This window comes from Pygocentrus nattereri, chromosome 7 (assembly GCF_015220715.1).
Source record: "Pygocentrus nattereri isolate fPygNat1 chromosome 7, fPygNat1.pri, whole genome shotgun sequence".
NCBI classification, from domain to species: Eukaryota; Metazoa; Chordata; class Actinopteri; order Characiformes; family Serrasalmidae; genus Pygocentrus; species Pygocentrus nattereri.
The window spans coordinates 2,204,799-2,217,500 of record NC_051217.1 but is presented as its reverse complement, the minus strand read 5'-3'; the positions used below and the strand labels follow the sequence as shown (position 1 = coordinate 2,217,500).

General features: G+C 42.4%; 1 protein-coding gene across 2 annotated transcripts in view; it reads left to right on the top strand.

Annotated features, from left to right (window-relative positions):
- smad3b (SMAD family member 3b) overlaps positions 1–12,702 on the top strand; it is a 28,356-nt gene that overhangs the window by 8,181 nt on the left and 7,473 nt on the right. For both annotated transcript variants that reach the window (XM_017691792.2, XM_017691783.2), the window contains 4 exons: positions 8,791–8,984; positions 9,132–9,266; positions 11,337–11,408; positions 11,510–11,560. In XM_017691792.2, coding sequence (XP_017547281.1) covers positions 8,791–8,984; positions 9,132–9,266; positions 11,337–11,408; positions 11,510–11,560 — 452 coding nt within the window. The remainder of the gene's footprint in view (positions 1–8,790; positions 8,985–9,131; positions 9,267–11,336; positions 11,409–11,509; positions 11,561–12,702) is intronic.

Genomic DNA, 12,702 nt, shown 5'->3' with positions numbered 1-12,702 from the left:
GACTTGGGCTTTGTCTGTGTGGATGGAGCTACACAATAGAGGCTGCTGGCCCTCTGTTTCAGTCCACGTTCTCGCAGACAGGCCAGTCAGCAGCTCTTTGTCTCCCATTTCATGGTGAAATAAGGTTTTAAAAAGTGACTCAGTACATCTTAAAAACGGTCCTGTTTTTTTTTTTTTAAAGGATGTTTTGTTGTGGATCATGTTTGGGGAGAAAAAATAGCTGCCAAGTTACAGAGTTATAACTTTTCCTTCCTCTAAAGGCTTGAAAAATATTAAACAAAGTCACTGAACAGTGTAGTCAGGACCCATGGCTTAAAGTTCTCTGGCGCTGTGCCGGGGTCGTTTTAGATTTAAACAATAGATGGTTATAAAACGGATAGATCTGGTCCTAAAATCTGATTGCCGCATTTGGAGCCGTTGTAAAATGCTCTACTTAAACTAGTATAAGCTGACCAGCCTATGACCATCTCACAACAGCAACAACGTATTGCATTGTGCTGTTAAGGGAATGGTCTTTGACTGTAATGCTGCTCACAGGGACCTCCGAATGTTCTGACGAAGTATGAACCCTTTTTTGTTTAAACTAATAGGCTGACAACTTATTTTCTTAACTAGCTGACCAGCCTGGTTCTAGTTAACAGGCTTGATTACAGCCAACATGCTAAACAACTCCTTCATTAATATCGCAGTCTTGAATTTAAGTACAATGATTCACTGTAAAACTGCAATATAAAAGACTAAAGACTGTCACTTTAATGTCACTCATATGCCATTAAATATTTCAGTCAGATCTGCCTTAAGTAGCTATTGTTAACATCAAACCCAGGCTGAATCTCAAACAGCTCCATGCTCCCTGAAGAATGTGCTGTGGAAGGTTTGAAATTCTAGTGTCTACAGTCAGATTTAAGTATGGATGTTGCAACAGTGCTATGTGCAGTGCAGTGATATGTTCATTATTAAATGACCAAAAAAATGTCAGGAATTGGCCTCAATATGTGGTGATGGACAAAAAATGTTGTTTTGTTCGCTTTTGCCTAAGAACACGCTTTCTTATGATATTGCCGTAGCTCATGGCTTATTGCTTGATTCTTGCTTATTTTTTAACTTTTTTTTTTTTAAGCAAGAATATGGCTGTATATGTATGTATGTATACAGTCCTAAAGAACATATATTTTGTATAAATAAAACAGGCCTAGTTTCTTAATGAAAACCTTTGTTTGCACTGTGGTCAGTCAAGTATCCGCTCAATTAAGATTAAGTGACCATTATTAGTCCCACAACGGGGAAATTTCACCTCCGCATTTAACCCATCCATGAAGTGAAACGCCACATACACTCTAGAGAGCGCGCACACACACACACACACACACACACACACACACACACTAGGGGGCAGTGAGCACACTTGCCCAGAGCGGTGGGCAGCCTAATCCGCAGCGCCCGGGGAGCAGTTGGGGGTTAGGTGTCTTGCTCAAGGACACCTCAGTCATGTGCTGTCGGCTCTGGGGATCGAACCGGCGACCTTCCGGTCACAAAGCTGGTTCCCTGACCTCCAGCCCTTGACTGCCCCTTATGACTGCCAGTAATGCATGTGGTGGCACTGCTTTGCAATTATAGGCAATTCGTTTTGTTTTCATATCAGCGTCGCAGCTTTTTGGACTAACCTGCCTGTTGTTTGACCACAGTATGCCACACATGCTGTTTAGAGGCTGATGGAGGACATTGGCCATTTTTTTTATGGCTTTGAAGGTTGTGCTTAGACAGTTAGCGTACATTGGTGGTGTTGCACAAGTGTTACTTATTGTACTGTTTGTAATTTTTCATTGTTTCATGTCTGTTAATAAACATTCATTGTTGATTATTTTTTAATTTCCTTTCAAGAACCCCCCATTCTTTCTCCTAACCCCCAAACACTTCAAGGAGGTCCTGAAGTTTTTACTTGTGGGTTTCACAGCAGAACTTGAACACTTCTTCAGGTCCTTACTGCATTTTTCTCAACTCGTGCTTTTCTCCTTTTTATCCATCCTCTGAGATTATGAACGAAACGTCATCTTTTCATTCAATTTTGGCTCTGAAATTAATTTTTTCCCTGTCTTTCTCTGTCTCTCGTACCCAGTCATATTTCATTCATAATCATGCCCGTCTCTCTGCTGACACAGGTATATGAGAAGTGAGAAAATCCTGATCTGTAGTGGAAATGCATTAAGATAATGGAGCTCTTTTGTGTGGGCTGTCGTGCTGCCTGGCACACAATCGCATGCGGATGATTCATGCCACAGTAGCAGCGCTCCACTCTCACACCAAATGACCTCTCAACGAGCAGCTGTTTGTTCCACTCAATTTGACTAACTGAAAGAAGGGCGAGATAAGGGCTGCTGCTCTTCAGCTTCAATGAACCACTCATCATTTGAATATTTTGACTTATAGCAAGGAACTATTGTCTGGACAGTTTTGTTGGTTCTGAGAGGGTTGAGGGTTCCTTCTTGTTTTAACTGCTCCAAACATCAAGAAATAAAAGCGTTAGTTCTTCTGAGGTGACTTTCACGGTTGTTTGGCCTGTTAGAAGAGACTTCTGTTTACCTCTAGTATGAGCATTCGTACAACCCCATTTCCAAAAAACGCTGTGCAAAATGTAAATAAAAACAAAATGCAATGATGTGCAAATCCCACCCATCCATCCACCCATCCATCCATTTTCTAAGCCGCTTCTCCATAAGGGTCGCGGGGGGTGCTGGAGCCTATCCCAGCAGTCTTCGGGCGGAAGGCAGGATACAGGTCACCAGTCCATCTGGCGATGTGCAAATCATTTTAACCCTATATTTCAGTGAAAATAGTACCAAGACAACATATCAAATAGTGAAACTGAGAAATTTTGTTTTTTTGCGAAATGTATATCCACTTTAAATTATGTCAACAACATGTTTATTAAAAAAACGGGGCATGTGTACCATTGTTTGTCTTTTTTTTTCCCTCTCTTTTTTTGATTGAATGCACATATATACATATATATAATATATACACGCATTCAATCAAAAAATCATATATATAATTATAATATATATAAAAAAAAAAATATATATATATATATCATTCAGCATTAATGTTGCCTTCACAGATGTGCCCATCACCCATGCTAAACTATAGTTCCAAAAGTATTTGCTCGTCTGCCTTCACACGCATATAAACTTAAGTGACCTCCCATTTTTCATCCCAGTCCATAGGGTTTAATATGGTATTGGCCCACCCTTTGCAGCTATAACGGCTTCAACTCTTGCTCTGCTGAAGCCTTAAGAGTTGGAACTAAGGGGCCGAGCCCAACTCCTAAAAAATGGCTCCACGCCATAATCCCCCCTCCAAACGAACAAACAAAAAATACCCTAGCTCTTTGATTGGATTCCTCACTTGGCAGCACACCGAAAAGAAGAGGGGGGGGGAAACAAAAAAAAAAACGACACTAGTCTTCCCCATCACATAACGTAAATACACGGGTTGGCACCCGCCCGTAAGGTGAGAGAGAGAGCGAGCGACAGAGCGAGACAGAGAGAGCGAGAGAGGGGGAAAAAAAGCACCAGCCTTAAACGTAACACACCAAAGAGCAAACCTGTTTGCGAAAAAAAAAAATAAATACAACAGTTACGACAGAGCATCAGCAATTACATTTTCAGCTCCTTTCTTATGTCTAACATCCAAATTATCCTGTATAATCAGAAACCATGTCATAAGCCGACGGTTTTGGTTGTACATCAGAGACAAAAACACAAGGGGATTGTGATCAGTGAAAGTCACCACAGGCAAAGAACTTGAACCTACACAGACCTCAAAATATTGTAAAGCTAGTGCCTCTCTTTCAATGGTGGAGTACCCAAGTTGATGTTTGTTGAATTTTCGAGAAAAACAACAGACTGGGTGATCCACCGCAGTGTCATCCTCCTGAACTAACACAGCTCCAGCCCCAACCCCACTTGCATCCACCTCTAATTTAAAAGGCTTAGCACAATCAGGGGCTCCAAGCACAGGAGCAGAACACAAGAGCACAACAAGGCTGTAATATTGTTGAAAGCCTCTTTACAGATAAGTGACCAACTGAAAGAGGTTGAGGGACTCAATAAAGCAGTCACTATGGTAATAGCCAACCATCCTTAAAAACCGCCGTAACTTGCTTCTCGTTTTGGGAGGGGGAAACTGAACGATAGCTGTAACTTTCTTTTTTAGAGGCCGGACTTTTCCATGACTAACCTGTTTACGCAGGTAGGTTATGGTAGCCTGAGCAAATTCACATTTGGCTAGATTCAGTATTAGACAGGCCTCTGCAAGAGTCATAGAGGTAGACTACATCCGATGTGGGTTTAGCCTGGGCCCTCGTGACTCACAGGCAGGGAAGACATCTGAAAACCTTTCCCTCAGCTCATCTGTAAAAATACGAGTACTGGGCTTACTGGAAACCGCCAAAGGAGGAACAACTCCCTTAACAGGTAACTCCTGCCTAACCCCAATTCTTATAGTACCTAAGTCATAACGTAAGTGAACATCATGGAGTGGCACTTGAACATCACTCATTTCTAAACCCTTGCAAAGAGCATATGAACCAGTAAAGGTTTTATCTGACAAAGGCAAAGCATCTTCACGAATGAACGACTGCACAGCCCCAGTGTCACATAGTATGACAATGGGCTGGCTACGTTTATCCGTGTGAGACACTGACCCAGTAAAGATAAAAGGCCGGTAACGTTCATCAGGGGACACGGCCGCTTCTGGAGAAACTGACTTTATAAAACCCACCTCTTTTGGCTGTTTTTTCTCCTGGCAAGTTTTAAAATCCTCGAGCAGCGTAACCTGTCCTAACGACTCCTGGTCTGCCACTTTACTAGCCGTAACCCATTTATCGAATAAAACACGCGTTTCCCTTGCAAACTCGACATATGACTGAACAGCTGCTTTTCTAAAACCTCGAAGTTTCTGATGGTAAGCTTCAGGTACAAGTTCATAGGCATGTAGGATGGCTGCTTTTACTAGGTCATTCATGCTGTCAGTTAGAGAGAGAGAGAGAAGAACATACCTCGTGCTTTTCCCACAAGCTTGCATTGGAGAAGCACTTTAAGGATATAGCACTACGCTCAGATACTAAAATATCGACTTCAGCTTCTCTGAAAGGAGGCACAAGAGCTATGTGTTTGGCGACGGCAAATACAGGGCGCGATTCCTCCACACTCTCAGGCCTAGTAGGAGGAAGAGGGACGGGCTCTGGGTCAGACGAAGGGACCGCAGACAAATCCGGCTCGGTGTGAGGTTGTGGGGTAAACTCCTTCACCCTCAGTTCCGATTCCTGCAGTCAAGTTTCTTTTTCCATATCCAGCTCCATTTGTCAGATAGACAGCTTGAGCTCCATCTCTGCCCGCCTCTGCTCTGCCCTCTCCTCTCGTTCCAGCTCTCACCTTGTTGCAGGCTCTCTCATACGGGCTTCGTCCCGAAACTCGGACGACTCTGCTTAGAGCGGGTCAAACCGTGGTAACGTTTCAGGATGTTTAGGAGATACTATCGCGGCCACCCCATCCGCTGCTAGGGGTCACCGGCTGCTCTGAGCGCTCAGCGGAGGTATCAGCTGCCAGAGGCAAAACACGCAGCTCAACAAGTTTCTCTCTTTACCAAATGTTTAGGTACAAAAATATCAAAATGTGTACTTATCTGTAGTAGATCATCATTTCTACAGTTATCCAATTTCTCTAGAGAGGGAGCACAAAAAAACGACGCTAAATCAAACCGCTGAGCCATAACAGACATATAGACGCTGCGTTCCGATGACGAAGCCAGACCATCGGCAAACCGACCCGCACTACACACGCTCGCATCAACCATAAACAAAATGCAAATGTCTGTAGAAGCAGTCTGCAAGCCTTGGTGCTTGGTTTTATACACCTGTGGCCATGGAAGTGATTGGAACACCTGAATTCAGTGATTTGGATGGGTGAGTGAAAACTTTTCACAGTTTAGTGTATGTGCACTAATGCCCACCCATACCATCATGAATACTGGCTTATGAACTGTGCACTGATAACAACCTGAGTGGTCTTTAGCCCGATGTCCACAATTTCCACAAAGAATTTTAAATAGTGATTTGTCAGACTACAGGACACTTCCCCTCAGTCCATTTTAAATGAGCTCGGGGCTCAGAGAAGGTGGCAGCGTTTCTGGATCACGTTTATATATGGTTTCTTCTTTGCATTTTAACTTCCATTTATGGATGCAGCGCCGAACTGTTGAGCCCATGCAGTGATTTCCACTACAGAATCATGTCTGTTTTTAATGCAGTGCTGTCTGAGGCCCCGAAGGTCATGTCCAGCAAGTACTGGTTTTTGGCCTTGTCCCTTGCATGCAGAGATTTCTCCAGGTTATCTGAATCTTTTAATGTTGTGTACTGTAGATGTTGAAATCCACAAGCTCTTTCAGAGTGGTGAACCCCTCCTGATCTTCTGAAAGACTCGGCCTCTCTGAGATGCTCTTTTTATACACAGTCCTTACTGACCTGTTGCCAGTTAACCACCAGTTTTTTTTTTTTTTGTTTTTTTTTTTTTGCATTACACAAATTTACCAGCCTTTTGTTGCCCCCTGTCCCAGTTTTTATGAAACATGTTTTTGGCATCAAATTTAAAATGGCACATATTTTTCCAAAAACAACATTTCTCAGTTTCGGCATTTGATATGTTTTCTTTGTACAATTTTCAATTGAATATAGGGCTTAAATAATTTGCACACCTTTTGCATTTTGTTTTTATTTACACTTTGCACAGCGTCCTAACATTTTTTGGGAACGGGGTTGTAATATGGAAGAGAATGTAGACTTATTTGCAGCAGTCTTTTCTCAGTGCTACTCTAGCTTGATGTTAACATAACATTGCAAACCCCCTAAGGAACGTTAGTATTACTGTACCTGTATAACACCCTGTTAGCATGTGAGTCAGTATAATGAATGTGCAGTTCAGTAAAAGTTGTTTTTAGTGTGTTGCCTTCTTGTAATTAATGTGGCAACAAAGAATGAAATTATATATGTCCCACAGACTGATTGTCCACGGTCATGTAGCTGTTAGGTACACAACATTTGGTATTGATGTAAAATATCGCATCACCAAACATGTTTAAAGCCCAGATGTTCAATTAAACTACTGAAGAAATACATACATGATTGGGTGCGTAAACTGGTGGTAAATGAGTCGTCATCATCACCACCACCACTGGGGGCTGTTATCATTTAAGGATCATCAGTATTGTGTATCAGGCCGACACCACGATTACTTGTGCCTATGAAAATTTACCAATATCAGCATTCTGACACGTGCACTGCTGCACTAGTGATCAAGCGCATTGGATGAGGCTCTGGTCTTACGGAAGACTGACCCTGTGACAGTCAAACACAAAGCTGTCAGGCATATCAAACATTCAGCCCTGGCAGATTCCCTCCAGGAACACACGGTCTGATTTCAGACCGTTTTAAACATGCATGGAGTTGTGCAAATCAACTAAACTAAAAGTTTAAAAAAATACATTACATTTACTATCAAAGTCGGTCTGTGCTGACTTTGTTTTTCTAGGTAGAGTAGATATTTCTCTTTGCTCTTTACTGTGACGTCCAGCATGTTATTTTGAATTAAACAGCTTTATTGTGTGGTCTGTAGAGCCGTGTTTCACATATAAATCGTAGGCTTTGTCTTTACACAGTGGAGTTTTCAAATGTGCAGTGCAAGTCACTAAAAAACAAGATTTCTAAAATTGTACAGTACATGTCTGGTTTTAGAGGACGTTCAGCTTCAGCTCAACCTGACAAACGAAACGCTCCCAACAAGATGCCAAACTCGGAGTGTGCTCTCCTCGGATGCATTAGCCTCGGATGTAATTCCTGCTGTCGCTGCGAGGCTGTTGGTGAATAAGAGAGACGAGGACAAAAACTGTGACTTAACTTACTGCTGTACATCAGTGTTTTTTTGCTTTGTTATTCCCAAGTCAGTTGTGGAATGCACGGAGTGGGTTTGACTGTTTGTGACTGTTTTTTTCTGTTGCCAGTGCCAAGCATTTTGCACCAGCACTGCCTGCCATTGTAGACTTGTTTATGTTGCCATAGCTACGCCACCGTCAATCACCATAGAATCTGAAAAACCCAGACAAGCTTTGTCTGGTAGAGCAGTTGTTTTTCTGGCAAACTCAGTTTGATCCTTTTTTTTTTTGTTTTTATTTTTGTCTTAGTATTTTGTTTTTTGAGAACAGCAAAATGTAACTAAAAGATTAAAATGTACTGCATATATTTATATATTTATTTTCTTATAACTGGTTTCTCAGTGTATGTTATTAGACTAAATGCCTTGGTTTTCTACACTCATTGATAAATGAGTATCTGGTTAAGTGCGTGTGGGGGAAAACATGAAAAATGACAGGTACTTCAGCCAAAATTAAGGTAGGGGTGTGGCTTATTCTTTTAAGTGATAGCACTGATTTTACAGGGATAAAAAAAAAAAAAGTGCTGCAAAAATTTTACAGCAAGCAGGCATACGTTTAACAACATGTATCATTTCAAAAAGCCAATGGAAATCAATCATTTTTGTGTTGGAGGAAATGAAGGCTGCCTCTCCAGATGTGATCTAGAACTAGGACTAAATGGTACGAGACATTATGCTTATGAGGACTTGTCATAGACATCTTTTCTGCTTAGTGGACAGTATGCCAACATGTTAGTTTGTCAGAGAACTATTTCCACTGTTTCTGGATCTAGCTAATATATTATGGATATCTCTTCTGTGTTAACAGGTCCCTGGATGGACGTCTTCAGGTGTCTCATAGGAAAGGCCTCCCTCATGTGATCTACTGTCGCCTGTGGCGCTGGCCTGACCTTCAGTCCCACCACGAGCTGCGTGCTGTAGATCTGTGCGAGTTTGCTTTCCACATGAAGAAGGATGAGGTGTGCGTCAACCCCTATCATTACCAGCGTGTGGAGACGCCAGGTAAGCCCTCTACACAGCAATGCGTGTTGTGTGAGGAAAAGTGCTTCACACCTGTTAATCCTCTTTATCATGTGGTATGCAGTTCTATCGCAAGCCTTGTGTTATTTTTGTCCTTGATTAGGAGTTGACTTGTGTATCTTTGTGCAGTTTTGCCACCTGTGCTGGTACCCCGACACACTGACATCCCTGCTGAGTTTCCTCCGCTGGATGATTACAGCCATTCTATCCCTGAAAACACCAACTTTCCTGCTGGCATAGAGCCTCAGATCAACTACATACCTGGTTAGTGAAAATCAAACACATACACAGTCACCCAGACATGCAGTCGGGTCTACACGTGTGCCCTCATCTTCATGACTCGCTTGGTTAAACTGTTTAGTCAAAATCAAAGAGTAGAGTCTGGGCCCTTAATAAGCTTAATAAAATTGGGTAAGACACAGAATGAAGTGACTGGCTTGTTTCCGCCCTTTTCAGTGAGACCCACTCTCCTCATGTTAGGTCACATAGAAATAGAAATAATATTTATATTGGCTTCTTACCTGTATGGGATTTCAAGTTGTGTCCTTTCAAGGTGATGGTTCTCATTCTGGAAGTGGAAGTCATTAGAGGTCCTGTGATATGATATTGCAAAACCTCTGCAACTTTCAAAGACTTTTGATATGATGATTATTGCAATATGAGACTTTTGTCCACAAATTATGCCTTTGGAAGAAGCTTTATTTTATTGGATATGTCCCACTTCAGTGTTGTCTTTGAAGCAAAACTGTATTAAAGTTGACAAAACTAGTTTGATACCGAAGCAGGAATGCCATCCATCCATCCATTTTCTAAGCCGCTTCTCCGTCAGGGTCACGGGGGGAAGCTGGAGCCTATCCCAGCAGTCTTTGGGCCATTAGGCATAATTATTATTTATGAACCAATTTATTAAAACTCACAGTAAACAAGCATTCCAAATGCTTGAAGCCAGAGCAAAAGCGTTCATGTTGGTTGTTGCCAGTTTTTTTTACTCGACATTGGTTAATTTAATGTCTTCACAATCTGAATGGGAGTGAACATCCTATTACCAACAGTTACACGATTTTGGTTTGGTTTTGGTTTGTTAGGTATGTGTGCAACATCAAATCATATGCAACATGGTCAGCATTCTCAAACAAAAAAGGCATTTTTATGATGGTGTGATAGAACTAGGCACGGTGGCGCGGTGGGAAGCGCTGTTGCCTCACAGCGAGGAGGGCCTGGGTTCGATTCCCCGGCCGGGTGACCGGAATCCTCTCTGTGTGGAGTCTGCATGTTCTCCCCGTGTCTGCGTGGGTTTCCTCCAGGTTCCCCGGTTTCCTCCCACAGTCCAAAGACATGCAGTCAGGCCAGTTGGACATGTTACATTGCCCCTGGGTGTGAGTGTGTGTCTGTCTGTCTGTCTGCCTTGCGATGGACTGGCGACCTGTCCAGGGTGTATCCTGCCTTCCGCTTCCACCCCGATGACCGCTGGGATAGGCTCCAGCATCCCCCCTGCGACCCTGACGGAGAAGCGGCTTAGAAAATGGATGGATGGATGGGTGATAGAACTAGCATGGCAAATATTTGATAGTGTCAGTTGCAGACTGGGTTTTGACATCGGCTGTATTTCTTTGCTCATCTGCATCAACCTTAAAATATATTCATACATTTTTAATACTAGATGGCGACTGAAACCATGGAAAACCGAAACAAATTTTATCAACTTCACTAAAGTACCAGTACCTTTTGGCACAGCAACTAGACACACAAACTTTCAAAAGTCCCTCTCTTCTTTTACCATTACATTTACAGCATTTAGCAGACGCTCTTATCCAGAGCGACTTACAAGAAGTGCTTTGTCAAAATAGAGAAAGTATCTTTGCTGGTTACCAACAGCTTAGAGAGAAAGACGGTCCTGAGCTCAGATACTGCTAGAAACAAATGTCACTGCAGACACCAAGAGAAAAAGAAACAGGGCTGAACGCAGAACTCTGTGCCATTCAATGCAATACAATAACAATAAGATACAATACAATAAGCTACAATACACAGTGAAGTACAGTAAAGTAGTATGAAGTACGTACAGTATTTAGCAAATGCTTTTATCCAAAGCAGTTTGCAGTGGTGGGTGAGAGTAGCATTAGGAGTCTTGCCTTATTGGTATAATAGTGGTTAGACCCATAACAACCTTTTGTCAGGTATTGCTACTGTTTGTTTATACAGATTGTTCTAAATGTATTTATTTATTTTTCTTCCCCCTGCTCTGGAGATATCAAGTATGTGTGATACGCGATATCATGTATAAGAGGTGTATGTAATTATGTTGACCATGTCCCTGATCGCTTGTCATTTCAGAGACGCCTCCTCCAGGGTACCTCAGTGAAGATGGTGAGAGTAGTGATCAGCAGATGAACCACATGGACACAGGTCTGAGCTCCTTCCTCCCATTCTGCATTCCTCTCTGATTAGAATCTGCTCACAATAACTCAGATTACAGGCTGCTCTCTCATTCTAGCATGTTTCTGCAGGTTCCCCAAACCTATCGCCCAACCCTGTCTCCCCTGCAAATAGCAACCTGGGTAAGAACCACCCTTCATTACTTATTCAGCACTAATCCTCACCATATATTATGCAGCCATTTTTTAAATAAGTTATTTCAAGGATCCCAGAATTTAAATGCAGGACTCTGTCTTTCAGTCTGTCTTTCAGTTCAGGGTTGATGTTTAAATGTAAGGAATGGAAATCCTTCAGGTGATATCTCTCTCTCTGAAAGTGAAGGTATGCTTGAGATGAGAGATGGATAGATTAGGTCTTCCGCTCTCTGGAGGTTGCTTTAGATCCAGCTGGATTATCGGTGACCTGTCATCTTCATAACGAGTGCGTGCCAGGTCCTGCACGGAGTGATTAGTGAGGCCGGAAGTGCGCCTCCGCAGGCCTGTGGGTGTGCCGCTGTTAGTGAGCATGTGAGTAATGGCCCCGACATGTACTTAACAGTACAGCTAGCTAGCTGACCTCAGGGAGGAAACTCGAGGCCCTGAACCCAGAACACAGTGTCTTTGTAGGGATATTTCCCCCCCCCTGGAGAATAACTAGCTTGTTGATGAAGATTTTTGTCAGTTGACTGTGTGTTTTGAGGGCTGAGCGTGTGCGTGTGGGTGTGCGAAAGGAAATTAAGTAACATTAAGAAGAATGTTTGCTGGTCAGTTGTTTGTTTCTGACTTGTGATGACATCACAGCAGGATGTTTTTGTGTGTGTGGAACACTATCAGACTTCCTTTCATATCACTGATATCCAGTTTGTTGTGACTTATGTAGAACTTGTGTGCACTAGTACGTGCACCATGCTGTGTGTGTTGAGTTAAGGGAGCCCTAGTCTTCAGAGGTCATGGTCTACAAGGATTTACCTCTGTACTGTAAGAGGAAGCCTCATATGAAAGGAGTCTTTGTTTTGTGTTCCCTCTGTGTTCTCAGACAGCAGAGGGTAAAGTAATGATAATATTGTGCAGCGTTATTCTAGCTCTCTTCTAAACCACTGGGGAAGCTCATTGTAGAAATAATAAATAGCCAATTTCACATGGTTATGCGGCGGTTGTAAAGGATCCAACCTGTGGAAAGAGGACTATATAACCTGGGTATGTTGTCTGAATGTTCACATTGCAATGCAGGTTTGTGTATTTTTGGCTCATAAGCCATTTATTGGACCTGATTGCAATTATTTGAG